At 37.3% G+C, this 27,601-nt stretch overlaps 2 protein-coding genes across 5 annotated transcripts in view; both read right to left on the bottom strand.

The window, feature by feature from the left end:
* The window catches only part of LOC106090029 (uncharacterized), a 176,420-nt gene that overhangs the window by 46,566 nt on the left and 102,253 nt on the right, over positions 1-27,601 (bottom strand). The window lies entirely within an intron of this gene.
* On the bottom strand, positions 5,037-17,638 carry LOC131996952 (uncharacterized). Its single transcript, XM_059367155.1, has 4 exons — positions 16,322-17,638; positions 15,587-15,742; positions 5,608-5,806; positions 5,037-5,251 (listed from the first exon to the last, which is right to left on the bottom strand). Exons 1-4 carry the CDS (start codon positions 17,636-17,638, stop codon positions 5,037-5,039), a joined length of 1,887 nt encoding a protein of 628 aa, XP_059223138.1.

The following is a 27,601-nucleotide window of genomic DNA, read 5'->3' as shown; positions in this document are numbered from 1 at the left end:
TTTCGATGTGTTGCAAACGGAATGACTAAATGAATATACCCCCTATCCTTCGGTGGTGGTTATAAAAAAAAGTTTGTCTGGGGTTCCGTAATGATAAGGGCGATATTAATTTATCTGCTCGAGATTTGGAGGCCATCGTAGCGCGGAGGTTAACATGTCCGTCTATGAAGATGAATTCCTGAGTTCGAATCCTGGCGAGAACATCAGGACAAATTTTCAGCGGTGTTTATCCTAAATGCGGGCGACATTTTTGAGGTACTTTGTCATGTAAAAACTTCTTCCCAAAAAGTGTCACACTGCCGCACGCCTTTTGGACTCGGCTACAAAAAGGTGGCCCCTTATCATTGAGCTTAAACCTGAATCGGACACCGCTCATTGATATCTGAGAAGTTTGCCCCAGTTCCTTAATGGAATGTTCATGGACAAATTTTCATTTGATCGGGATTATGTGTGAATGTTGGAAATTTACATATGAAGTTTCGAGAAGTTGAATAAGGAGCTCAATATGTTGAATTTGAGGATCAGTTTTATAGAAGTTATACCCATTGCGGACCTCCAAAATGTCGTTTGCACTTCCCTAAGACATACATCAATAAAATGTATTGGTGCACAATTCAAGCGGATGTATTTATTGGTTTTGAACGCTATTGATCGGACATTGATATTTCAAAGAGATGAATACAAACAAGTAAAAGCGTGCTAAGTTCGGCCGGGCCGAATCTTATATACCCTCCACCATGGATCGCATTTGTCGAGTTCTTTTCCCGGCATCTCTTCTTAGGCAAAAAGGGATATAAGAAAAGAGTTGCTCTGCTATTAAAACGATATCAAGATATGGTCCGGTTCGGACCACAATAAAATTATATGTTGGAGACCTGTGTAAAATTTCAGCCAATTCGTATAAGAATTGGGGCTCACGAAGTAAAATAGAGAGAACGATTTATATGGGATCTGTATCGGGCTATAGACCGATTCAGACCATAATAAACAAGTTTGTTGATGGTCATGAGAGGATCCTTCGTACAAAAGTTCAGGCATATCGGATAATAATGGCGACCTCTAGGGGTCAAGAAGTCAAGATCCCAGATCGGTTTATCAGTTATATCAGGTTATGAACCGATTTGAACTTTATTTGACACAGTTGTTGAAAGTAAAAATAAAATACGTCATTTCAGCCAAATCGGATAGGAATTGCGCCCTCTAAAAGCTCAAGAAGTCAAATCCCCAGATCTGTTTATATGACAGCTATATCAGGTTATGGACCGATTTCAACCATACTCGCCACAGTTGTTGGATATCATAACGAAATACTTCGTGCAAAAATTCATTCAAATCGGATAAGAATTGTGCCCTCTAGAGGCTCAAGAAGTCAAGACCCAAGATCGGTTTATATGGCAGCTATATCAGGTTATGGACCGATTTAAACCATACTTAGCACAGTTGTTGGGTATCATAACAAAACACGTCGTGCGAAATTCCATTCCATTCGCATAAGAATTGTGCCCTCTAGAGGCTCAAGAAGTCAAGACCCAAGATCGGTTTATATGGCAGCTATATCAGGTTATGAACCGATTTGAACCTTATTTAACACAGTTGTTGAATATAATAACAAAACACGTCGTGCAAAATTTCATTCCAATCGGAAAAGAATTGCGCACTCTAGAGGCTCAAGAAGTCAAGACCCAAGATCGGTTTATATGGCAGCTATATCAAAACATGGACCGATATGGCCCATTTACAATACCAACCGACCTACACTAATAAGAAGTATTTGTGCAAAATTTCAAGCGGCTAGATTTACTTCTTCGGAAGTTAGCGTGCTTTCGACAGACAGACGGACGGACGGACGGACGGACGGACGGACGGACGGACAGACGGACGGACATGGCTAGATCGACATAAAATGTCACGACGATCAAGAATATATATACTTTATGGGGTCTCAGACGAATATTTCGAGTAGTTACAAACAGAATGACGAAATTAGTATACCCCCCATCTTATGGTGGAGGGTATAAAAAGCAGGCCACTGGCGAGAAAATCAGAATTATTATTTCCCTTTTTAATGTTGGCGGCATTTGTGTGGCATGCCGCTCGAACTCGGCTTTAAAAAGCAGGACCCCCCTTCATTGGGCTTAAAATTCAAGGGAGTCCGACAACACTAATTGATATGTGAGAAGTTTGTCCCCCATTCTTTAATGAAATACTAGTTGGCAAATTTGCATTTGGGTATAAGAAAAAGGACTTAAGAAATCTCGAAGTTTAATTTATAAAATTCCCCTGCCATATGCCAGTGTCCACATTTACAATCACATCTTTCTCATAATTACTCATTTCATATTTCATGCAAATTAAGGTTCTGTTTTTTGGACGGATGTTCTGTAGCCTCGCCTAATGAAATTTTAATTGAATTGTCGTTATAACAACAACGCTGACAAACAATCACTGCTGTTAACAATGTGCAAGCCAACATTACTTTAATATTGTATTCATAAAGAATATCAATAAGATTAAGTGCCTGCATAAAGGTGACTCATAATTGGTTATTTTTAAAAGAGCTCTTGGCAAAGTCTTTTAATTTTTGGCCATAAGGTTTAAAGACTAACCTAACACTTTAATTAATTATGTCCAATATGATTAAATACATTAATTAGACAATATAATTATACGGTCCATTATGTAGATCAAGTTTGACGATATCCCATTCATTTGTTTGCCCCTTACTTACGTGTGTTTCGTTTCGTATCTGAAAAATTTTAATGACACAACCACAAAAGTGCTTTGGGCCAAACTTCTGTAGGCCAATTAATATTTGAAAACAAAATTAACGCACATCTTCATTTGGTTTGGCGGAGAACAAAAATCTTCCACACATCATTAAAGTTGAGATGCTCCTGACAATGATTAACTTGAAGTTTCATTCGTTCAAGAACAAAATAAACAAAATAAAATCATTTTGACCTTGAATCACAAAAGTGATGACTACGACCGTTCAAATGGAAAAGTATAAACATCTAAATTCCTTCACTTTGGGTTGAGCTATTAGAGTGCCGATACTTTAGAGGGTCTCGCAATAGAACTTCAAATTATTTTAGCAGAGCGTTGTAGAAAGTATACAATATTGCCATGGCCACTATTCTTATGGATTCGTTTGTCTGTCATATGTATCAATAGCAACAGCTGTATCTCATAAAAAGGGAAAGATGTATAAGAGAAATATGAATATGGCGAATTTGTTCTAAGTGGATAAAAACTTATCAAATTAGTCAATGAACCTAGGTCAAAAGTTTAGAAATTGATGTTATTTGGCCAAAGAAAGGTAGCTTATTATGTATCCGATAAACGGATACATTGACAACTGACCAATATTAGGTTAGGTTTAAGTGACAGTCTGCTATGAGACTCACTTACACGTTTTTGTCCATTGTGATATCACAGGAACAGAAGAAGGAATATGCCTTCTAGTTCCTACCGTTGAGCCATATAGATCGCTAAAAAAATGGCCAACAACTTGCGAATGTTCAGACAGGTTCTCAAAGAAATGAGAACCTAAAGTGGAACTCCTTCTGACTGCCCGAGCGGGGGACACACAGAGCAGATGTTCAATAGTCTCCTCTTCCTCGACGTCCTCACAAATGCAAATTTTTGCAAATTTTGCCCATGAACATTTCACTAAGCAACAGGGCCAAACTTCTCACCTATCAATGAGTGCAGTCCGATTCAAGTTTAAGCTCAATGATAAGGGACCACCTTTTTATAGCCGAGTCCGAACGGCGTACCGCAGTGCGACATCTCTTTGGAGAGAAGTTTTACGTGGCATAGTACCTTACAAATATTGCCAACATTAGAAGGGGAAAGCCACCGCTGAAAAATTTTTCTGATGGTCTCGCCAGGATTCGAACCCAGACGTTCAGCGTCAAAGGCGGACATGCTAACATCTGCGCTACGGTGGCCTCGACGTCCTCACAGCTTCTGCAAAAGTCGTTACTTGCAACCTTCAGTCTGTCAGCATGTTTTCTATCAGACAGTGACCTGTCATGACGGGCACAATGACTGAGACGTCCGGTCTAGCCAGCGACAGTAAAGCGGTCGCTGTAGACCAGGCCACATAATTTGGAATGTCCACAACCACCCCTTTGTGATCATCTATCATCTGTTGCCGCGGTAGCTCACATATCGCTAGAGACATACCCAGAGATTTCAGTTCACGTGGAATGTGAAAGGTAGTTCCTTGTGGTTCACTACTTTTTATCAAAAAGCGACTCAGGCAGTGTGTATTCCATACTGCCTGGGATATCGAACATTATATAAAGGATACCACAGTGTTCGTAGGCGCCGCATGACCAAAGGGAAAGCTTCCTTAGCCTCACAGCAGTGGTCGCAGTAATTTGTCTAGCCACGAGTCCAGAGGCATTAGGTGTATCATTAAATTCAGTGCATCAGATGGTGTCGTCCTCAGCTTTGGCTGCACAAACAGGTCATCCTTTGGATTGAATAGTAGGTGGACTTTTGAAGCGCCGTCCACCAGACCATTATACCATATAGCATTACAGATCTGACAACTGTAGTATATACCCAGTACATGATACGCAGTTTACACCCCCAACTCTTGCCAATAGCTCTCTTGCAGGTGTTTAGGACAAGAGATGCCTTTTTTGCCCTTTCCAAAATGTTGGATTTGAAGTTTAATTTCCAGTCTAGCAAAACATCCAGGTATTTTGCGTTTTCTGTAAATGGAACCTTCGCTTCTCCCAAAAAGACAGGTGCCACTGTAGGTTACTTGTATCTCCTTCTGAAAAGAACTACTTCAGTCTTGCAGGGATTTACGTCTAGACCACTTTCGGTAGCCCACTTCGTTGTCGCACATAGAGCTTCCTGAAGTATATCTCTAAGAGTGTGGGAAACTTTCCCCTAACCGCAATTTTTGAAAGAACGAAAATCTTTCGCATGCGTTTGGTACGGTTTCTCTGCTTTCGGAATGAAAACGACCTTTGTGTCTTTCCATATCACAGGTATATACTTTGGTACACAGATTGTTATTCAACCGGTGATATATCATCAGGGCTTGGCCATTTGAAGGAGTCATAACTATTTGTCTCCCAAAGGATTAGCGACTCAGACACAGCCAACAATCTTCGACGTATGCGTATCAAAGCTAACCTCTTCTGGCGCCACGTTGTCTGTTGGAGAGCTCTCAGGAAATGTGTGTCAACGAGTAGTTCTAGTGTTCCCTCACTAGACATCACAATTGCTAGTTTTTTGAAAGAAATCATCACAATTCCAATAAAATTTCATCAGAATCATCGCCAAATCAACTGTTTTCCCCCTTAAAACTCCCTTAAAGAAAATGATGGAAATGTCCCCAATGAATTGGGGAGATGCGTGGCTGCAATTAACGCCATCATTAAACTAAAGAATATTCGTATACTCAAGAAAATTATTTTAAAGCTATGTGGATGAAATTTCCCCTAAAAGATCCTCAATATATAATTTTTTCCCCGTCTAAATCCCTGTACGCAAAATGAGTACAATTTTAATCCCATCACGAAAAAAATCGCCCGTTCGGGAAAATTTTCCCTAATCTAAAAACACTTCTAGCCATTGTACATATATTCTCCGATTTCTGAATGTATTCTATCGTAATAGGTTTCGTGGGTAGGGTCTTCCTTGGCAAAGAGGCCTCCACGGAGCTGCAGGATTCCACATTGGATTTGTTCTGAGCATTTTTCAGCTCACCCTTGTATTTTCTTAGCTCAGTTTTATAGACGTCACAATCGTGTAGTGCCTCTGTGGCTTGAAGAGTTTTCTGCAACCCTTCCTTGAAGATAATGAGCTTAAACTATTCACAGATTCTCTTTTACTGTCCACAGGCAGGTAAAGTACGAAGATGGGCTTTATCGGACTATATCTTGATATAGCCCCCATATAGACCGATCTTACGTTTAAAGGTTGTATGGTTTAAATGTGCATTTATTATCCGATTAGGCTGATATTTAGCACAATGGGTTGTGCTAGGACCCTTGATCCATGCCTAGTATGGTTCAGATCAGACCAATTTTGGTTATAGTCCCCATGGACCTCTCTTTCGATTGAACACCCAGGGAAAAGTTGATACCAAGCGTGCTCATTTCAGTACCATACGGTATTGATAGTAAAGCAACACCGTATGGTACAAAAACAATATCGGTTATGGATGAAAAATAAAACGATTAGTACCGCTCGGTACTAGCCTTATTAGCGAACTGGTATTGGTTTTAATACCAATCTGTAATTGGTTTTTGCACCAGACCGTTATTATACCCTCCACCATAGGATGGGGGGTATACTAATTTCGTCATTCTGTTTGTAACTACTCGAAATATTCGTCTGAGACCCCATAAAGTATATATATTCTTGATCGTCGCGACATTTTATGTCGATCTAGGCAAGTCCGTCAGTCTGTCCGTCCGTCTGTCTGTCGAAAGCACGCTAACTTCCGAAGAAGTAAATCTAGCCGCTTGAAATTTTGCACAAATACTTCTTATTAGTGTAGGTCGGTTGGTATTGTAAATGGGCCATATCGGTCCATGTTTTGATATAGCTGCCATATAAACCGATCCTGGGTCTTGAATTCTTGAGCCTCTAGAGTGCGCAATTCTTATCCGATTGGAATTAAATTTTGCACGACGTGTTTTGTTATTATATCCAACAACGGTGCCAAGTATGGTTCCAATCGGTCCATGACCTGATATTGGTGCCATATAAACCAATCTTGGGTCTTGACTTCTTGAGCATCTAGAGGGTGCAATTCTTATCCGATTGGAATGAAATTTTGCACGACGTGTTTTGTTATGATATCCAACAACTGTGCCAAGCATGGTTCAAATCGGTTCATAACCTGATATAGCTGTCATATAAACCGATCTTGGGTCTTGACTTCTTGAGCCTCTAGAGAGCACAATTCTTATCCGATTTGAATGAATTTTTTGCACCAAGTATTTCGTTATGATATCCAACAACTGTGCCAAGTATGGTTCAAATCGGTCCATAACCTGATATAGCTGTCATATAAACAGATCTGGGGATTTGACTTCTTGAGCTTCTAGAGGGCGCAATTCCTATCCGATTTGGCTGAAATTTCGCATGACGTATTTTATTATTACTTTCAACAACTGTGTCAAATAAAGTTCAAATCGGTTCATAACCTGATATAGCTGCCATATAAACCGATCCGGGATCTTGACTTCTTAACCCCTAGAGGTCGCAATTATTATCCGATATGCCTGAAATTTTGTACGACGGATCCTCTCATGACCATCAACAAACGTGTTTATTATGGTCTGAATCGGTCTATAGCCCGATACAGATCCCATATAAATCGTTCTCTCTATTTTACTTCGTGAGCCCCCAATGGGCGCAATTCTTATACGAATTGGCTGAAATTATACACAGGTCCCCAACATATAATTTAATTGTGGTCCGAACCGGACCATATCTCGATATCGCTCTAATAGCAGAGCAACTCTTTTTTTTATATCCTTCTTTGCCTAAGAAGAGATGCCGGGAAAAGAACTCGACAAATGCGATCCATGGTGAAGGGTATATAAGATTCGGCCCGGCCGAACTTAGCACGCTTTTACTTGTTGATTATCTAAGAACGACAAAGAAACCTTTGAAAATAATATTAATCTAATTTTATTTTTTAATGTTACACCGTGACGAAGCTCAAATCTTTGTATTCTGCAATTGATTCCATATCCATTGATTCGCAGAAATGGGTTTCATATGAATTCATCAACACTGCATCGTTCCCACACAAGAGACTGTCATGGTTTTGATGTAGAATGTCCCTAGAATTTGTACTATTTCCATTTTCACCGTTTTCGAGTATTCTTCTCTATAATTCTTAATAGACTCTTTTGTCTGGTATTGAATTGATACCAAATGGTATTAAACATCTTTGCACATGACGCGAACAAAATAATACCAGCCTGTATTGACAAAGTACCAAAATTTTTCTATCAGTGAAGGTCTTTCACCCATAATTGCCTTATTTTTGCCCGATTTCGCAAATATGTGGATCAATGTGATGTTTTATATTAGAAGCTTCCTTTAGTCTATATATCAGTGGTTTGTTTTTTTTTGGAACCGTGACGTATATGTTTCATGGGGCCTTCGATCAATATTTCGAGGTCTTAAAAATTACGAGGTTCGTATAAAAAGAGAAAACAGAGTAGGATTTCAGTAATCATCTCATAACTTGCAGCTACTTTAAACCATTCTTTTAAATGCAGTAACTCAATTACATTTTCAAAATATTCGGCACAAAGCTTCCCTGAAGTTTTTCTAGCTCCTTAAAAAAGTGACCTCATTACGTTGACTGACTTTACGATGATTCTAGGCCAATAGGGTTTGGCTTAAAAAATATAATAAAAACTAGCCAAATGAGCAAATGGGCCTGCCCCAATGTAAATTAATTTCTATAAAAATAAGGCATTTTCCCTCTCTTCACCACACACCAAATAATATCAAAATAGCGATAGGCAAATGTAGCGGGTAGATTGCATATCTTTCAAGTTCACTGTCAGTGGGCTACATACCATCTAATTTACGTCCGCATGACATTGTAGGTCACCAAGGTATGTTTTTACATATAACCAAAGAATATAAAAGACCATATTTTTTTTTCAAATGACCCAACCCAACGCATTAAGCCTTAACATAAAACAACGTTATGTCTGTCATCTACTACGTGGGTCAGTTTCATTTGGTTTCTTTGGATTATGTAAAAATAGACGTTTTCCCTAAGGGTGCGACCACTGCGAGAGAAGCCGAATTGAAAATAGACAATGTCCGGCGGTTGTTAAACACGCCGTTAAAATGGATGTACGGATGAATGTTGCTTTTGCTGGGATTCGTTCTATTTTCATTTCCATTTTTTCCGCCGAAAAAAAGAGGTTTGCCAAGAGCACTGTATAACGTGAGTTATTTTCGATAGGAGGGCTAGTATAAATGCTAGTAGAGTATGAAATGAAGAAAATGAAAATACATTTCTGAGGAATTTAACACTTCTAATTTAAATAGTGTGTATGAAGTAAAAACGTGTAAAAAAAAGTTAAGTTCGGCCGGGCCGAACTTTGGATACCCACCACATCGGGTATATATGTTAAACATATTTCAACATAATCCGGTGAAAAATTCATAATTTATGCCCTCAAAGCAGCTATATCTTAATATGGTCCGATTTCGACCAAATTCGGCACAAACATTGAGTGGTCTAATAAGTACAAGTCATTGTTCAATTTTGTACAACAAAATATTGGTCTTTTTGGTAGCTATATCCAAATATAGATCGATTTGAATCATAAACGACACGGATGTCGAAAAGCCTTACATAAGTCATTGTGTCAAATTTCAGCGAAGTCGAATTATAAATGCACCTTTTATAAGGCCAAGACTTTAAATCGAGTGATTGATCAAATTGCATATATCCAAATCTGGACCGATCTGGGCCAAAATGAAGAGGGATGTCGAGGGGCCTAACATAACTCACTGTCCCAAATTTCAGCGAAATCGGATTATAAATGCGCCTTTTATGGGACCCAGTCCTTTAATCGAGAGATCGGTCTATATGGCAGCTATACCCAAATCTGGACCAAATTAAAGAGGGATGTCAAAGGGCCTAACACAACTCACTGTCCAAAATTTCGGCGAAATCGGACAATAAATGCGCCTTTTATGGCCCCAAAATTTTAAATCGAGAGATCGGTCTATATGGCAGCTATATCCAAATCAGGACGGATCTGGGCCAAATTGCAGAAAGTTGTCGAAGAGCCTTACACAATTCACTGTCCCAAATTTTGGTAAAATCGGACAATAAATGCGCCCTTTATGGACCCAAGACCTTAAATCGAGATATCGGTCTATATGGCAGCTACATCCAAATCTGAACTGATCTGAAGCAAATTGAAGAAGAATGTTGAAGGACCTAACACAACTCACTGTCCCAAATTTTGGCGACATAGGAAAATAAACGCGCCCTTTATGGGCCCAAAACTTTAAATTGAGATATCGGTCTATAGGGCAGCTATATCCATTTCAGAACTGATCCGGACCAAAATCCAGAAGGATATCGAAGTGCCTAACAAAACTCACCTTTCCAAGTTTCAGAAAAATCAGATATTAAATGTGACATTTATGAGCTTAAGACCTTAAATCGAGAGATTGGTCCATATGGCAGCTATATCCAAATCTGGACCGATTTGAGCCAAATTGCAGAAAAATGTCGAGGGGCCAAACACTGTCCCAAATTTTTGCAAAATCTGACAATAAATTCGCCTTTTATGGGCCCAAGACCTTAAATCGAGAGATTGATCTATATGGCAGCTATGTCCGAATCAGGACCCATCCGGACCAAATTGTAGAAGGATGTCGAAGGGCATAACACAACTCACTGTTCCAAATTTCAGCAAAATTGGATAATAAATGTGGCTTTTATGGGAATAAGACCTTAAATCGGCGGATCGGTTTATAACAAGATATGGCCCGATATAGCCCATCTTCGAACTTAACCTGCTTATGAAAAAAAAGAATCTGTGAAGTTGCAGCTCAATATCTCAATTTTAAAGACTGAAGCGTGATTTCAACAGACAGACGGTCAGACGGACGGACACGGCTAGATCGTCTTAGGTTTTTAAGACGATCAATTTCGATGTGTTGCAAACGGAATGACAAAATGAATATACCCCCATCCTTCGGTAGTGGGTAAAAAAAACTTTAGAAAATGCAAAAAGAACGTAGGGACAGTTCGATCTGTTATTAAAGCAAATTCTTTTAAACTAATTTTAAATAACGAAGTAATGTACGGGAGCTAAGCCCCTTCCTCAAACCTTACCAGGCGGGCATGTAGACGATTGGAACGTTATAAAACTCAAATGGCAAATATTCCAGGAAACAAGTACGATTGTGGTATTTGGATTCAAGTTTCTGGTGCTGCCGCCTACCCTCTAAAACCATTCTGAGCGGTAATGGGACACTTGACTGCGTTTGAGAGTAAACTAGAAATCTAACATCCAAAATATGAAACCAAGTTTTCGGTGGAGGATTGTTGGAGTTGGACAGCCAAATTTGAATTTGTGAATTTGAAATTAGTGTCTGCAATATTTTCCAAGCAAATGTGTGGACTAAACGGGACAATACGAGACTGAAGGTGGACAACGATGTAGGCAAATGTTTGAAAATAACAATCTTAAACATCAAATATAGGGTTGGAATCAGTGTTATTTGGAAGTATTTTACGGTTACTCAAAAGAAATGTACAATTGTGATCCCGGGATCTGTGGATTTCCTCCCATTAGTCTATCATCCTTTAAATTAAAGGATAGCAGTATACAAATTCACTGATCACAATAAAGTCCGTCATAAATAGAAGATTTTTTTAGAGTTTCAGGGATCATACAATGGTGGCCAATGTTGGAACAGGGTATAACAAAATCATCCTATGGGGAGATAAGGATCATGAGAAGACGAGGCTATTACTGAAAGGGAGTAAGAACGAGTTCAGTAAAGCTTTCGGTATAATAAAGGGACACATAGAACTACGAGCTCAATATGCTCATGCAAAATCAGTGCGGCAAGTGCTATGAGTAGGGCATGTGGGGAGGATGATGAAACGTGGGAGCATTTCCCATATCATTACCCGGCTTTCGCGGCTAACAGATACCGGCACTGAGGTGGGGAAGCAATACCAGATATGATCCAATTTAGGGGAGTGGTATGGAAAACAATTATAAGTTGTAAGTAGCACGGAAGAGGTATGGGGCGGATTAATATCCGCACCCTCTTTTCAACCTTAATGTTCGCGCGCAACAAATTCAAATTAGTATGGTTTGACGGCATAATATAATTCCCAATTTATAAGACGAAAGACCAAGCCATGTCAAATTATGAATTCCGCGAAAAGTCATGAGCTTCTGAATACACCTGCTGAACTGGTAAGACATAATCCTAGAAATAAATTCCAAGATATACAACCCATCGCAATTCCATTGTGTTATCTATTTGGGTTTATTTTTGCCTCTCTTACCTGAACCACCACCTACATCTACTTTGACGGAGCTGAAAATTGAAGTATTTCGACTCAATTGACTGCAACCTAGGGTCTTCTCCTTTTCTACTCGGGAATCCATCTCGCCTTCATCTACGCTATTCTGATTGAAATCTTCTACAACTCAACACTACTTGTAGTCCGATTAACATCAAATTTTGGACATGCAATTTTTTTGGTCCAAAAACGAACGGAAGGAAAAAAGAAATCGGTTCAAATTTAGGTATAGCTCCCATTTTGCCGATATGCGCTTTAATGGCTGCATTAGCCATAATTTTTCTCCGACCATTACAAAATTTAGCATGAGGTTCAATAGTGACCGGATTTAGACATAACAAAGCTTCCGGGTATATGTAGGTGTGACCATGGGTATACAAAAATTTCGTCGCACCAAACTTAATACCATTCGCCGATGTTTTATGATTATTAATTTTCCATTATGCCCAGAGTCAATAAACTTGAGTGGGAATTATGTAAATCTATGAATGCAGCAATTGTGTCCAACATGCAATAAATTAGCCATACAATGTCTTTGCAACTTTAATTTGTGGTTTTGTAATAAGCAAAATAATGCCCCAACGTTTTATAAAATGTTGTTTCCAACAATTCTGTGAAATTTGAAATTATTCAACGAACGGTCTCCAATTAGAGGGAAGAAACATGGAAATTTCTTCAAACGAAATGCAATTCATTTTGCTTTGATTTTTCACTCAGAATCGACAATTCAATCGACTCGAAATTATATTGAAATGTTTTCTCAAATATTTCATAGTTCATTGAATGGAACTACAAGCGAGAAATGAAAACAAAGCACATCAAAGACGTTTTGATTTTGGACCATCAATGGTCGAAGATGATGATGATGTCAATGGCGATGATCGAATGCATTTGCTATTGGCCATAATTTTATAAATTTCCACGTTTCTTCGTTTTCCTTCACTGAACAAAGCCTTCGTCATTCGTCGAATGCATGTGGTGTTGTGTGCCTGCACTTGGAAGACTTTCACGGAAATGGGTCAATGCCAAAATGTATTTTATGGCGTATTTGTTTTCTGGTTTGGAAGATGTTTTTTTCTTTATTTAGATGGCGATGTGGTCCACCAATTACGTTGCTATTATTTAAAGTTTTTATTATGCTAAGAAGTCTCTGTGGTTGACTAGATCAATCATGTTGGCCTAATCCATTAAGAAGATAAATGATGTCTGTCACTGTAGACAAAGCATGGAGTAGAAGATCGGAAATGTTTTCACTTTTTCTGGCGTTCCGTCAAATTGAAATAAAGAAACAACAGCACTCATGTCTGACAATAGAACAGTTAACACTGCTGATTGTGAAGAGCTCCTCCGTGCATGAGATTGACAAAATTTATAGAGAAATAAATCGCAGAGAAAGTGTTCAATGTTGCTACGAACTATTTTGGTATTCTGAGAGCAGAGTCTACATACATTTTTAGTAAGTAGATGTTAAAAACGACGCCAGTATTCCACAGCCAAAAGTTTCCAAAATAATTGAAGTTCGTATGAGAATAGCAAAAAAACTGTTTCCGTCTTAGAACAGAAGTATTAGGAGAACGACTTAAACACTATTTGAGTCTAGTAAGAATGTTTTTTCACCGGCTTTTTCCTTTTCGTTCGTACTAACCCGCCAAAGGATAGTGAATTATACCAAAGGAGGCTATCCTTGAATGATGTGCAAATGTTCAGGACGCACCATGGGTCAGAAAGCAGAATATAGTAGATGTTTCTTTTGATTATACACAATCATATTTGTGCAGTGCTGAAGATATGGATTTAAAACTAATGAACCTGGAGTACGCTGCCTTGATGCACAGTATTGCTATAGTACTCTCCTCCTTCTCAAATTACAAACCAATTCTCTTCTGAACTTGTTTTTAGTAACCAACACACATGTATGCTGTGCATTGTGTTGGAGTATGAAAAGTCAGTAGTCGGAGAGAGAGATTTGTTTTACACCTTTGGGGGTCGTAAGTAGTGGAAAAGACATTTCGTCGGTCCAATGCTGTCTTGTTCCATACGCCATTGTGTGCAATCGAGAAAAATGCACTTTAAGTTGGATTGCCAATTACTCAAAACTGCGCCGTAAATTATGGTATACTCATTTTGCCATTCCGTTTGCAACACATTGAAATATCTATTTCCGACCCTATAAAGTATATATTCTTGATCGGCGTCTGTCTGTTGAAATCACGTTACAGTCTTTAATAATAGAGATATTGATTCTTTTTTTGTCCATAAGCAGGTTAAGTTCGAAGATGGGCTATATCGGACGATATATTAATATAGCCCCCAGATAGACCGATCCGCCGATTAAGGGTCTTAGGCCCATAAAAGGCACATCTATTATCCGATTATGCTGAAATTTGGGACAGTGAGTTGTGTTAGGCCCTTCAACATCCTTCTTTAATTTGGCCCAGATCGGTTCAGATTTGGATATAGCAGCCATATAGACCGATATCTCGATTTAAATCTTTGGGCATATAAAAGGCGCATTTATTGTCCGATGTCGCCGAAATTTGGGACATAGAGTTAAGTTAAGCTCCTCTACACATTTCAGCAATTTGGCCTAGATCGGTCAAGATTTGCATATAGCTGCCATATAGGCCGGTCTCTCGATTTACGGGTTTGGGCCCATAAAAGGCGCATTTATTGTCCGATGTCGCCGAAATTTGGGAAAGTGAGTTGTGTTTGGCCCTTCAACATTCCTCTCCAATTTGGCTCATATCGGTATAGATTTGGATATAGCTGCCATATATACCGATCTCTCGATTTAAGGTTTTGGGGCCATAAAAGGCGCATTTATTATCCGATATCGCCGAAATTTGGGACAGTGAGTTGTGTTAGGCTCTTCAACTTTTTCTGCAACTTGGCCCAAATAGGTCCATATTTGGATATAGCTGCCATATAGAACGATGTCTCGATTTAAGTCTTGGCCCCATAAAAGGCGTATTTTTTTTTTTTTTTTTTTTTTTTTTTTTTTTTTTTATTTTATTTATTCATTTATTAATTCATTATAACTGACGCCTCAGCGCCTAATTGGCATTATTGAGGCAATTGGCAACATTTTTAACTCATACAATACTATATATGAACATAGCGATATAAATTAGAAATTTTAATGTATACAGTTATATAACAATTGTTTTTGGAAAAACTGAGATTACAATAATAGCTAAGCATTTATATCAAAAGTGTCTCCTTAATAGAATATAAATATTTTTTGCAAGCACGTTTGAAATTTGAAATTGTCTGTTGAGATTTAAGTTCAATCGGCAATTCATTAAATTGCTTAGTGCCATTATAATCAATTCTCTGTTTAGTTTTTTCAAGCCTACATCTTGCCACTCTAAGATTGGCCTGATTTCTAGTACAAATAGTGTTCTGATTCTGAGATATAGCTATTGTCTGATGACCAATATTTCTGATATTCTTAAAAACGTAAATAAGAGCTTGATATATATGTTGTCCGTGAATTGGTAGTACTGTTGTCGCATAATCATTAAACAGTGACACAGTGGGGTATCTTAGTGGCAAATTGTAAATAATTTTCAAGGCCTTATTCTGCATGCATTGCAGAGATTTTAAAGAACTATTGTGCTTGTTGTACGCATATGTAACTGCCATGTAATTCAAATGAGACTGAATAAGTGACTCAAAAATTAAGAGTTTAGTTCTTAAGTTCAACTTCTTATGTATTTTATACAAAATACCAATCGCAGGAGATATTTTACTCCTAACCTGTTCGATATGCATATCCCAGCATAGATTACTTTGTAGTGTAACCCCCAAGTACTTCGCAGATAGTGCCTCTGAAACTAGCTCTCCATTTACATTGATGCTAAACGGATTAATTTCAGATGCAGACAACCGAGGACGAAATCGGACTATTTTTGTTTTATTAGGATTAATTAGTAATCTATTTAAACGTGCAAATTCTACAATTAACGCTGCATCATGTTCCATACGAACTTTTAACTCTATATCATACTTATATGGATAAAGTAAACATATATCGTCAGCAAACATTACTAATTTACCGAAAAGATTCAAGTGCTCTATATCATTCAAATAAATTGAAAATAATAAGGGGCCTAGTCCACTACCCTGTGGTACTCCAAAATTTATCGAGCCCATACAACTTTTTGCCTCATTTATTTGCACATACTGCTTTCTGGCTGATAGATAGTCTCTAAATAATAACATTTCTTTCCCTCCTACCCCATAATATTTTAATTTCTGAATTAAAATATCGTGATCAACTAGATCAAAAGCCTTGGTAAGATCAAAAAATATAGCAGCCACTCCATTGAAACCATTATCAAGTCCAGAACAAATGTACTGAGTAACATTTACCACCGCATCAACTGTACTACAACCCTTCCTAAATCCAAATTGTAAGTCGTAGAGTAAATTATTTCCTTCAAAATAGTCCGACAGCTTATGAAACAAAACTTTCTCTATTATTTTATCTACAATCGACAAAACAGCAACTGGACGATAGTCATCAATGGAGCTAGCATTACTTTTCTTCGGTATAGGCACTACCTTGTGAATTTTTAAACAATTTGGGTAAATGGATGAAGAAACCATCTTATTAAAAAGGTGAACGAAAGTTGGAGCCAATTCCTGTGCACATTCCTTTACAAACTTTGCTGATATGTTATCATATCCCGGACTCTTATTACCTTCCATTCCTGCTATTATAGATAGCACATCACTCTGACTGATACTACTAATTTGAAAATCAGAATTCGACCTACAAAGAGTCCGAAGTGCATTAACTGTATCGTCAGGATTTATACATATTTGCCTCCTTAGCTCTGCAGCAATATTTGTAAAATAATTATTCAAACAATTAGCTATATCATTATCATCAACTATTACATTCCCTTCAAGATTTTTCAAACTTATTTCAGTCTTTTTGAACCTCGAAAGTGATTTATTTATAAAACTCCAACATTTTCTTGTATCACTGCCTAATTCCTTCAAATTTTCTGCATAATAATTCTCCCTAGATACTTTACTCGCTATTTTTATGATTCGGCCTATCCGTCTTAAAGCCTCATTAACACTATTTTCCCTACGCTTCACCTTTCTGCGTCTTTCCAACAATTTACGTTTTAACAAAATTAGCCTCTGAAGGTTTTTATTAATCCAGGGTGCCATATCGAATTGCAGCATTGTTACACTTTCCTTCACTGTTGTGGACTGATCCATTGCAGCCCCCATACAAGCCATTAGTTCATCTGCCAACTCAGAAACATTCAAGTCGTCATAGTTCTCTGGAAGCGTCTCCTTTAAAATTTCCTTAGCCTTTCTGTAGTCACAAAACTTTCTCAAAGTCACCAAATTTTCTTTCTCTACCTTCTTAGTAACGTATTTACAAGACAGTAAATTATGGTCGGTTAGATCACACTCTATCGAGTCAACAAACAACTTCTCAGATACATTACTGAATATGTGATCAATACACGAACCACTTTCTGGCCGAGTTACCAAATTGTGAGCATTGTAGCAATCATAATTCTGAACCATTGATTCTAACTCACCATAATCGGAGCTGCGATATAAGTCAATGTTAGAGTCCCCAAGAATTACAATTGGATTAAAAGCATTTACTCTCAAAGCGTTTTCAAGAATATCTATAAAAGCAGGCACAACACATTTCTGCGAACGATAAAAAGATATTATTTTCATTGGTTTATTCGCAATTTTAAAATTATTTAACGTGATCGTGATTATATTTACAAATCCTTCACTTCTACAAATATCTACCGTGTAATGAAATATTTCTTTAACATATATTGTAGTACCACCATAATTATCGTCTCTACAAGAATGCACTGCTTTAAACCCAGGAATAGCATATAATTGTGTAATATTTTTTTGGAACCACGTTTCTTGAATGGCAATAATGTCAGGCAGTTTTGAAAAACTTGACAGTAACTCTTTCAATCTATTGAATTTATCAATTGAAGAAACACTTCGTATATTAACGCTAATAACATGAAAATAATTCTGATTTATTTCATTAGAATATTCTAAAAAGCTTGAAAATTTTTTAAAATATTGATTTTTAATCATAAAAAATGTAAATTATAAATAAACTGAAAAGACTTTTTTCCTCAATTAAAAGAAAAATTTATGACGGAGATTCAAAATCAGCAACATCATCATCATCACCTGAATGAACATCTTCAACATCACGGTTGCAAACCATTGACCGCCTATTAAAATGTTTGTTAGTTGTTGCATCTAGTAACATTTGGTCCACATCATCTTCACTTTTAATTAGTATCTGTCGAGATATTTCACTCTTTTTGCAAAAAACTTTTCCATCTCTAGCATAAACATATTGGAATCCAATTGACTTAAGAGATTTTGCATGATACAACAGACTTAGAGTGTCTTTGCTCAAGTAGTCGTTAACGAAAATATTTTTAGTGTCCTCATTTGCTTTCAATTTAGCCTTCGAACCCATTAATTTTTCTTTATGAGTCTTTGCTGCAAATTTCACAACAAGTGTTTTGTTTGCATTCTCCCTCCTCTTGTTTCCAATAAAATAAGCAACCTCCACTGCGCTCTTTTCCAACTCAACACCAACGCTCTTTGACAACGACAACACAGCATCTAATGCATTGTCATTACTCTCTGCTTTTAAACCGCTTATAATGCAATCATTCTTTACTCTCTCATCATGCAGTATTTTGACAGACTGTTTCAACGTCATCACTTCGCTTTTTAACTTTTTGTTTTCTTTTTCAATTGCAGTAATTTTCTTTTTGTTTTCTGCGACATCTTTAAACACCTCATCAAATTTTGCCGACATAAAGTTGATTGATTCAGTCAGCTGATCGAGTTTCTCAAGCTTCTCTAGTTTTCGTAGTTCAGTTTTTATTGTACTCAGCTCTTTTTTAATCTCGCCATCTCCTTCTTCGCAACAAAAGTGACAGGAGTATAATTCACTCTCATTTTTCAAGAGTCTCTCAAATGCTCTCCTAGTTAAATCAGAGCAACGAAAATGAAAACTGTTCTTACATACGTCACATTGTATATAATCATCTGATTCTTCTTTGATTTCATTTTTACAACGACCACAAGAAATTTTTTTATTGCCAACACTACGACGGGCTGATGCTTTTGGCATATCTGCAAACTCGTATTGTCCTTGATAAAGTATATTTTAATCTATATGATCAATGACTTTTTTATTTTTTTTGGATCGTATTTTATGTAAAAAAATCAATTTAAAAAAGAGCGATTTGAGCACCGAAAAAAAAACACTTCTAATCTCCAGAGTTGCCAATTTTATAATGTATTATATTTATAATCCGATTTCACTGAACATAAGTCACTGTATGTTAGGCTTTCCGACATCCGTGTCGTATATGCTTCAGATCGGTTTATTTTTAGATATAGCTACTAAAAAAATCAATATTTTGTTATACACAATTGAACAATGGCTTGTACTTATTAGTACTTGGTCCAAATCGTATTTCGTATATAGCTGCTATGGGGCATAAGGCATGCATTTTTCACCGGATTTTGACGAAAGGTGGTTTACGTACATACCCGAGGTGGTGGGCCCAGCCGAACTTAACGCCTTTTAACTTTTTTACTTTTCCATGTTCATGCATTTCTAAAGAATGTTTCCTTAAATTTTGAAGCTTTTCCATCCAGAAATAAACGCTTTATAGTCCATTTTCCGAAAATATTTATTTGCTGTTTTGTTCCATATCCAAATATTTTCACCATTTTGGAATTTTGTATTATGTGGAACAAAATGTGTACCAATATAGCATTGAATTGACATAATTTTCGATATTGGAGATGTGTTCCACCTCCGTTGTAGAATATTGCTATTTATGGTTTTATTATGAAAAAATTTGATTTTTCTTACAAAATATATAAGAAGAAAAACAAGTTTAATCCGGTCCGGCCGAACTTTGGAGACTCGGATATTTGTCTAAGGCCAAAGGCATTAAATCGGGAGATATGTCTATATGGCAGTTGTGGTAATATTTCCCGATAAAGATCATATGCGAAAAGGATGACCATGTGCGAAATCGGGTAACAACTAAGTCTTGGGTGAAGAATCTTAAATCGATAGACCTGACTATATGGCAGCAATATCCAAATATAGTGTAATCTGGACCATATTTGGCCCGCATATTGAAAATTCTATTACAACTCACTGGTCGAAATTGCGAAATGGAGTAATAAATACGTAGGTTAGGTAAGGTTTAAGTGACAGTCTGCCATCAGACGCACTTAGACGTTTTCGTCCATTGTGATATCACAGGAACAGAAGAGAGAAGATGCCTTCTAGTTCCTACCGTTGAACCATCTAGATCGCTTTAAAAAGGCCAATAACTTGCGAATGTTCACATCCGCTTACTCAGACATCAGAAATGAGAACCTAAATTGGAACTCCTTGTGACTTCTAGTGTGTGTCCCACACAGAAAGTGTTCTATAGTCTCTTCTTCTTCGATGTCCTTACACCTTCTGCAAACGTCGTTGCGTCCCATTAGACAGTGACCTGCCATGACGGACACAATGACTGAGACCACTGTTCTAGCCAATGACAGCAATGCAGTAGACCTCTTCAAGCCTCCTAAATAGCCTACTACGACACCTAGCCGCAATTGTTATCCGATTGGACTGACATTTTGCACGTCGTGTTACAACTTTCAATAGCTGTGCCAAATGCGCTCCCATATATTCTGATTTGGAAGTCACAATTGTTATTCGATTGGGCTGAAGTTTCTCACGTTGTGTTCGGTTACAACTTTCAGCGCCAAGTGCTGTCCAAATCGGTCTATAACCTGATATAGCTCCCATATAAACCGATATCCCTATAAATAGTCTTCTACGGCATCTAGAAGCTATAATTTTTGCCTGGATTGGATGAAATTTGGTACTTTAAGTACAGCGATGCTCTTCAACTAAGTTCATATTTGGAGAATTTTCAGTAGAATCAATGGTTGTGGGTTCCCAATAAATAGGCCCGGGGGAACAAGCACATTTTTGCTTGTTTAACAAGAGTTTGACTATTTGAAATTTTAGCATATAAAGTAAAAAATTCATTATTCGTTACACTGCCACATACTCGTATGGACAGATCTAATCATATCTGCCACCAAATATAATTGGATCAAATTATATCTATTAAGATAAAATGATATACGAGAAAAATTTTATCTCAAACTTATCCCGAATTCTCAACCTTTTTGCTAGGGATTTTAGATTTTTTTTATTTGTTCACCAAAACTTCCACATTTTTCATCTAATCTTTTATCCAATTTACATAAATTACGATGTCTTCTTTAATAGTCTCTTGATTTAAATCTTGCCTTAATTGAAGTGAAATCAACAACATGAAGCTAATTAAGATGTCGTAGTTATCAAATTATGTTTACGTAGTTGCCATAATTTGTGGAGTGATGTGTTTAAGAGAGCAATTGAAGTTGCATGCAGAAAAAATGGAACAAGAGAAATTGGTTCTGCACTTAAATGGCTCGAGTGGCATTTGATTCGCTGACTATGAAAGGGAATTTTTGCATTGCTGCAAGGAACTTGGCCCCAATTTCTCTGATATAGAGTCACTTTTTTGAAACAAACATATCAAAAAGTACGAAAAAGTCGCATCCATGGTTTTATTTTGGAATTTCGGTTTAGATTTTCGTCTTTTTGTGATGGTGTTGGCAAAGATTCTGCCTGTCAGCATAGTTTCGAACTACATTCATCTATCTTTGTTTTTTTGTTTGTATTTTTTGGCGCAGCGGAAATGCATTCATCCATCTCTTGCATAGATGGAAATATATATGGGTTGGGCTAGATGGCTGCATGACAGCTTAAACGCAGAAAAAGTGTTATGAACGTACTTAAATAAAATGCAAACGCGTGACTTTTTTTCGCAAACATGGAAGAGAATGGTTTTATTTCTGTTTTTGGTGGAAATTATTTTTATATCTTTACATTATACACCATTACGTGGGCGCTGTTTGTAAATGCAACAGATCGTTGATATACAAATAAAATCGGAAAGAAATACGAGTATGTAGCATATATGGCGGATGTAACGAAAATCTTAAATGTTGGCGAAATATTTTAATGTGATGGCATATACTTTCGTGTAAATTGTCATTTTTAAACAAGGAAGTAATCTGTTACTTCTTGAGGTCAATGTGTGATTGTGCAATCAATTTACGATCGGTCCATTAAAAATGTATACTCAAATTGGGCCACGCAAAGAAAATCACATATAAAGTGCCTAATCTCCGAGCTTGAGACGTGAAGCTAGAGTTTGTTGGAACATAGATATTGGAGGAGTTATACATTTCCAAATATAATTGAAATCGGATGGAAACTAAGCCTTATCTGAGTTCCGTGTGCAACATTCGCCATGAATATTAGAGGGCAATGACGTAGTTGGGGGGGAGGCTCACTCCGCACTTTTTAAAAACCTAAATTCTTCTGTTGCTGTGAAATTACTGTTACTGTGAAATCCGTTTTTGATGAAAAAGATGCATCCAACTATTGCCACATGTGCTTATAATTTCCATCACATCTTACAAGTTATTGAAGATAAACTAAGAAAAGGTGGTAGAACGAAAAATCAGAAATACGAAGAAAATTCTATGCTATTGCTGTTGTAAAATTTTTTCTTTCGTTGTCAATTTGATTTGATTTATTTTCGTAACTAATAACTATTTATGTTCTCCTCAAATATTATAGTTTTCAAAAAGAAATTTATTTTCAAATATTCTCAAAAAACAAATTCTCTAGAGAAGCTTTTACATTCAACTAGCCCACATCTGGAGAAATTTGTAAGTAAATACAGCAAAAATGTTTGCTGTAGCAGCAGAAAACCTACATATGAAAATAAATGTTGATTTTAGCTTCCAAATGTGCAAAGACTTAAAAAAAAGAAGAAGAAGTTTACTTGGTAGTGTTAGTTCACTTTTAACTTCCCACAGGTAAAGAAAGAAGTAACGAGCATTGAAACTGAAAGGTAAAATTATTAAAAGAAATCACTATTTCCGAACTTTGTGGAGCATCCAATTGGAGATTGGAGATACATCTTTAACACTCAGCACATTTTGTAATAAATTAAAAAAACTTTACTTTTTGTCGCAGCCGAAAGTTCAACTAAGAAACTTCTGTTTACAAAGTAGATGCTCTATTTCAAAACTATTTCATTTAGTCGATGATACTCACACAAGCACAGTTTGGTCTTCTCAATGGTGGTAGTGTGCTCATCACTGCTCTACATATTCATCCACATCACAATTATTTGAATCTTCCTCTATTTCCCCCTTTAAATATTTGCTAACAACACAAAAGTAAAATTGGGTGATCGGTTTATATGGGGGCTATATCAGATTATAGACCGATTCAGGCCGTACTTGACACAGTTGTTGAAATTCATAACGGAACATACGTGCAAAATTGTAGCCAAATCTACAAAAATTGATCGGTTTATATGGGGGCTATATCAGGTTACAGACCGATTTGAAACATACTGCGCACAATGCAAAAATGCAGAAATTGCGGCCAAATTGGATAAAAATTGCGGCTTCCAGGGGCTCAAGAAGTCTAATTGGGAGATCGGTTTATATAGGAGCTATATCTATATCTGAACCGATATGGCCCATTTGCAATTCTCAACGACCTACATCGATATTAAGTGTCTATGCAAAATTTGAAGTGGTTCGACCTCTATCGTGATTTAGACAGACAGCCGGTCATGTCTATATCGACTCAGAATGTCGAAACGATCAAGAATATGTATGCTTTATTGGGTCTTAGACAAATATTTCGAGGTGTTACAAATGGAATGACTAGATTAGTATATCCCCATTCTATGGTGGTGGATATAAAAATTATTTGTTTGAGAGCTTCATGACGTTTCTTTTAAAGACTGGCGGAATTACGAGATCACTATGAGCGAAGTCCGGGTAAGGCCTTCGATTTTGCCTCTACGTAGTCACTGTCTAGTTGCAGACCGACGAACTGCCGGACTGACAAAAACTGCAAACTTTGGACTGACCAGGTGAAGAACGATGGATCTGGACATAGTGGTAACCACAAAATTGGAATAAGCAAATCTAAATCCTATTAAAGTCATCTATCTTAACAACTAAGATTCGGAGTTAAGAGCCAATTTAAGTTAAGAGGGAATGTGAGAGGGATGGGAGATATTGAGGACTTATCAGGCAAGTTGTCGCGACTAGGCAAAAGAACTCTGATAATACACTAGACTCACTCACTCTGATATCGATGGGAAAAATACATCCTTCCTTCAGGAAGCTAATGGATCCCAAATTTAAGAAACTGTTTCAGACAGGTGGAACAGCGGTAATATCTATTTGGAATAATGCCAAATCCGAGATTCCAGCTAAGTGTTATGTCGAGTCCCCCTGAACAAACCTAGAATTCGGAGGGGTTTTCGTGGCTTAATTATTTAATTGTAATGATTGCCGCAGGATCTCGATTGAAGGAATTAGGTTGTACAACCGCAAACCATTGACGAGGCAAAGCGTCGTTGCTTTACATAGAGAAGTGAACTTTCACATCCAGCGATACAAAATGTTTCAGATATTTTTTAGAGAAGGACATAGGCTATCAGGAAAATTCAGTTGTTGGTCTATATTTCTAATACTTCTGCAATCTTCTTGAGGTTATAACATTTGATCTATTGAAAATATGCATAATTGATATATGTGTATGGACAAAAAAAATCTAAAATTTGCAAGTTTTCCAATAAAACGTTCTTTTATTTTTTCAAGTTTTCGTAAACTTTGGCCATCAAAACAATAATTTTTTTCTATTTTTATAAAGCGCAGATATTAGGCTCATTCCAATATCCAATTTTTATACCCAAGACCATAGGATGTGTGCATACCAATCTAGTCATTCCATTTGTAATACCTCGAAATATTGATCTAAGACCCCATAAAGTATACATATTCTTAATCGTCTCGACATCCTGAGTCGATCTAGCCATGTCCGTCCGTCCGTCTGCCGAAATCACAATAGCAGTCGAACGCGTAAAGCTAGCCGCTTGAAATTTTGCACAGCTACTTAACATTGATGTAGGCCATTGGGAATTGCAAATGGGCCACATCGGTTCAGATTTGGATATAGCTCGCACATAAACCGATTTCCTAATTTGATTTCTTGAGCCCCTGTAAGCCTCAATTTTTGTCCGATTTGGCTCAAATTATGCACATAGTATTCTGTAATGACTTCCAACAACTGTGCTAAGTACGATACAAATCGGCCAAGAACCGGATATAGCTCCTACATAAACCGATCTCCCGACCAGACTTCTTGAGCTCTTACAGGCCATAATTTTTGTCCGATTTGGCTGATATTTTACACGTTGTGTTCCCTGGATAGATTCCAACAACTGCGTTGAGTACGGTTTCAATCGGTCTATAACCTGATATAACTCCCATATAAACCGATCTCCCGATATGACTTCTTGAGCCCCAGAATGCCGCAATTTTTATGCGATTTAGCTGAAACTTTGTACATAGTGTTCCGTTATAACTTCCAACAACTGTGCCAAGAACGGCCTAAATCGGTCTATAATCTGATACAGCTCCCATATAAACGGATCTCCCGATTTGACTTCTTGAGTCCCTGGAAGCCTCAATTTTTGTCCGATTTGGCTCAAATTATGCACATAGTGTTCTGTAATGACTTCCAACAATTGTTCTAAGTACGATACAAATCGGCTAAGAAGATATAGCTCCCACATAAACCGATCTGCCGATTTGACTTCTTGAGCCCTTACAGGCCACAATTTTTGTCCGATTTGCACGTAGTGTTCCGTTATGAATTCCAACAACTGCGTTAAGTACGGTTTAAATAGGTCTATAACCTAATATAGCTCCCATATAAACCGATCTCCCGATATGACTTCTTGAGCCCCTGGAAGCCGCAATTTTTATACGATTTGGCTGAAATTTTGTGCATAGTTTTCCGTTATAACTTCCAACAACTGTGCCAAGTACGGTTTAAATCGGTCTATAATCTGATATAGCGCCCATATAAACCGATCTCCCGATTTGACTTCTTCATCCGATTTAGCTGAAATTTTGCATATAGTGTTCCGTTATAAATTCCAACAGCTGTGCAAAATACGTTTTAAATCGGTATTTAACCTGGTATAGCTCCCTGTGTCAGATACAGTCCAAATCGGTCTATAACCAGATATAGCTCCCATTATCTTTTATCTTAAGACCGTATGGCCAATGTGCGCAATTTTTATACGATTTGGCCTAGATTTGGCGAATATTGTGTATGGTCTTAATCGGCTTTTCACATGATATAGCTCCTATATAGGCCGATCTGCTGACCGACAAGACGCAATTCTTATGAAAAGAATAGTAAATAGAGATTAATTTAATAATTAGATTTAATTGGTTTCTATTCATAGAAACTTCATAGTTCAATGGACAGTCAGTGTTTAAATTGACAGACATCTATTATTTTGGGGTCATTAGCAATGACCTGAAAAATGTTACACCTGGTATGGCTTACAATTGCTATTGAAGCTCAAAAATCAATTTAAAATCATGATAGCTAGTACTTAAGCATGGCATTTAATGCAATTCTCATCATTGTGTGGTGCCTCCATTTAAATTGCCTTTTTGCTTCACAGCTACCAATTTTTGCTGATTTGGGATGGTGGTGTTAATAAAACCATAAAACAATCATTTAATTTAGGTTTAACCTACATAGCGATGATGGCTGTGTTAAGTCAACAAAAAAAACGTTTCACAAAAAACGACATAATTTAAAAAAAAATTCAATAATTTCCGCCAGGCCGCTTAGCAGTTTGGGCCAATGGTCACTCAAAATAAACAAAACACAAACTGGAAAAATACTTTTTTGGAATTTCAAGTATTTTAATTGATTTTTCTGCACTAATGTGCTGCGCTACGCTGTGGTGTCGTTGTTTTTCCCATCATGAAAAGTGGCCTCAATATGTCGTGGAAAATAATTTTGATTTTCTTGGAACATAGACGATAAAATATCCCAAACAAGAAAGTAAAAAAAGAAAACACCATGCCATCCGAGCCACAGTGTGGGAGGAATTTTATACGCAAGTCGCAGTAGTAAAGTGTGGAGATAGCTAACACTTGCATGGCACCAATGTACGTTTGTACGTTGTGAAAACAAACAAGTAAAAGCGTGCTAAGTTCGGCCGGGCCGAATCTTATATACCCTCCACCATGGATCGCATTTGTCGAGTTCTTTTCCCGGCATCTCTTCTTAGGCAAAAAAGGATATAAGAAAAGAGTTGCTCTGCTATTAAAACGATATCAAGATATGCTCCGGTTCGGACCACAATTAAATTATATGTTGGAGACCTGTGTAAAATTTCAGCCAATTCGTATAAGAATTGCGCCCATTGGGGCTCACGAAGTAAAAAAGAGAGAACGATTTATATGGGATCTGTATCGGGCTATAGACCGATTCAG

Source organism: Stomoxys calcitrans, chromosome 4, assembly GCF_963082655.1.
Source record: "Stomoxys calcitrans chromosome 4, idStoCalc2.1, whole genome shotgun sequence".
Classification (NCBI taxonomy): Eukaryota; Metazoa; Arthropoda; class Insecta; order Diptera; family Muscidae; genus Stomoxys; species Stomoxys calcitrans.
The sequence above is the reverse complement of the archived record's forward strand: the minus strand, read 5'-3'. Positions and strand labels throughout refer to the sequence as shown.

Bases quoted from the DNA above. Each gene is read 5' to 3' on its own strand.
- LOC131996952 (XM_059367155.1), bottom strand. From the start codon at position 17,638: ATGGTTCAGAATTATGATTGCTACAATGCTCACAATTTGGTAACTCGG. The intron at 15,743-16,321 runs GTAGGAGGGAAA...TCACTTATTCAG, and splicing joins AGAAATTAAAATATTATGGG to TCTCATTTGAATTACATGGC. The intron at 5,252-5,607 runs GTACAATGGCTA...TCAAAAAACTAG, and splicing joins TCAGAAATCGGAGAATATAT to CAATTGTGATGTCTAGTGAG.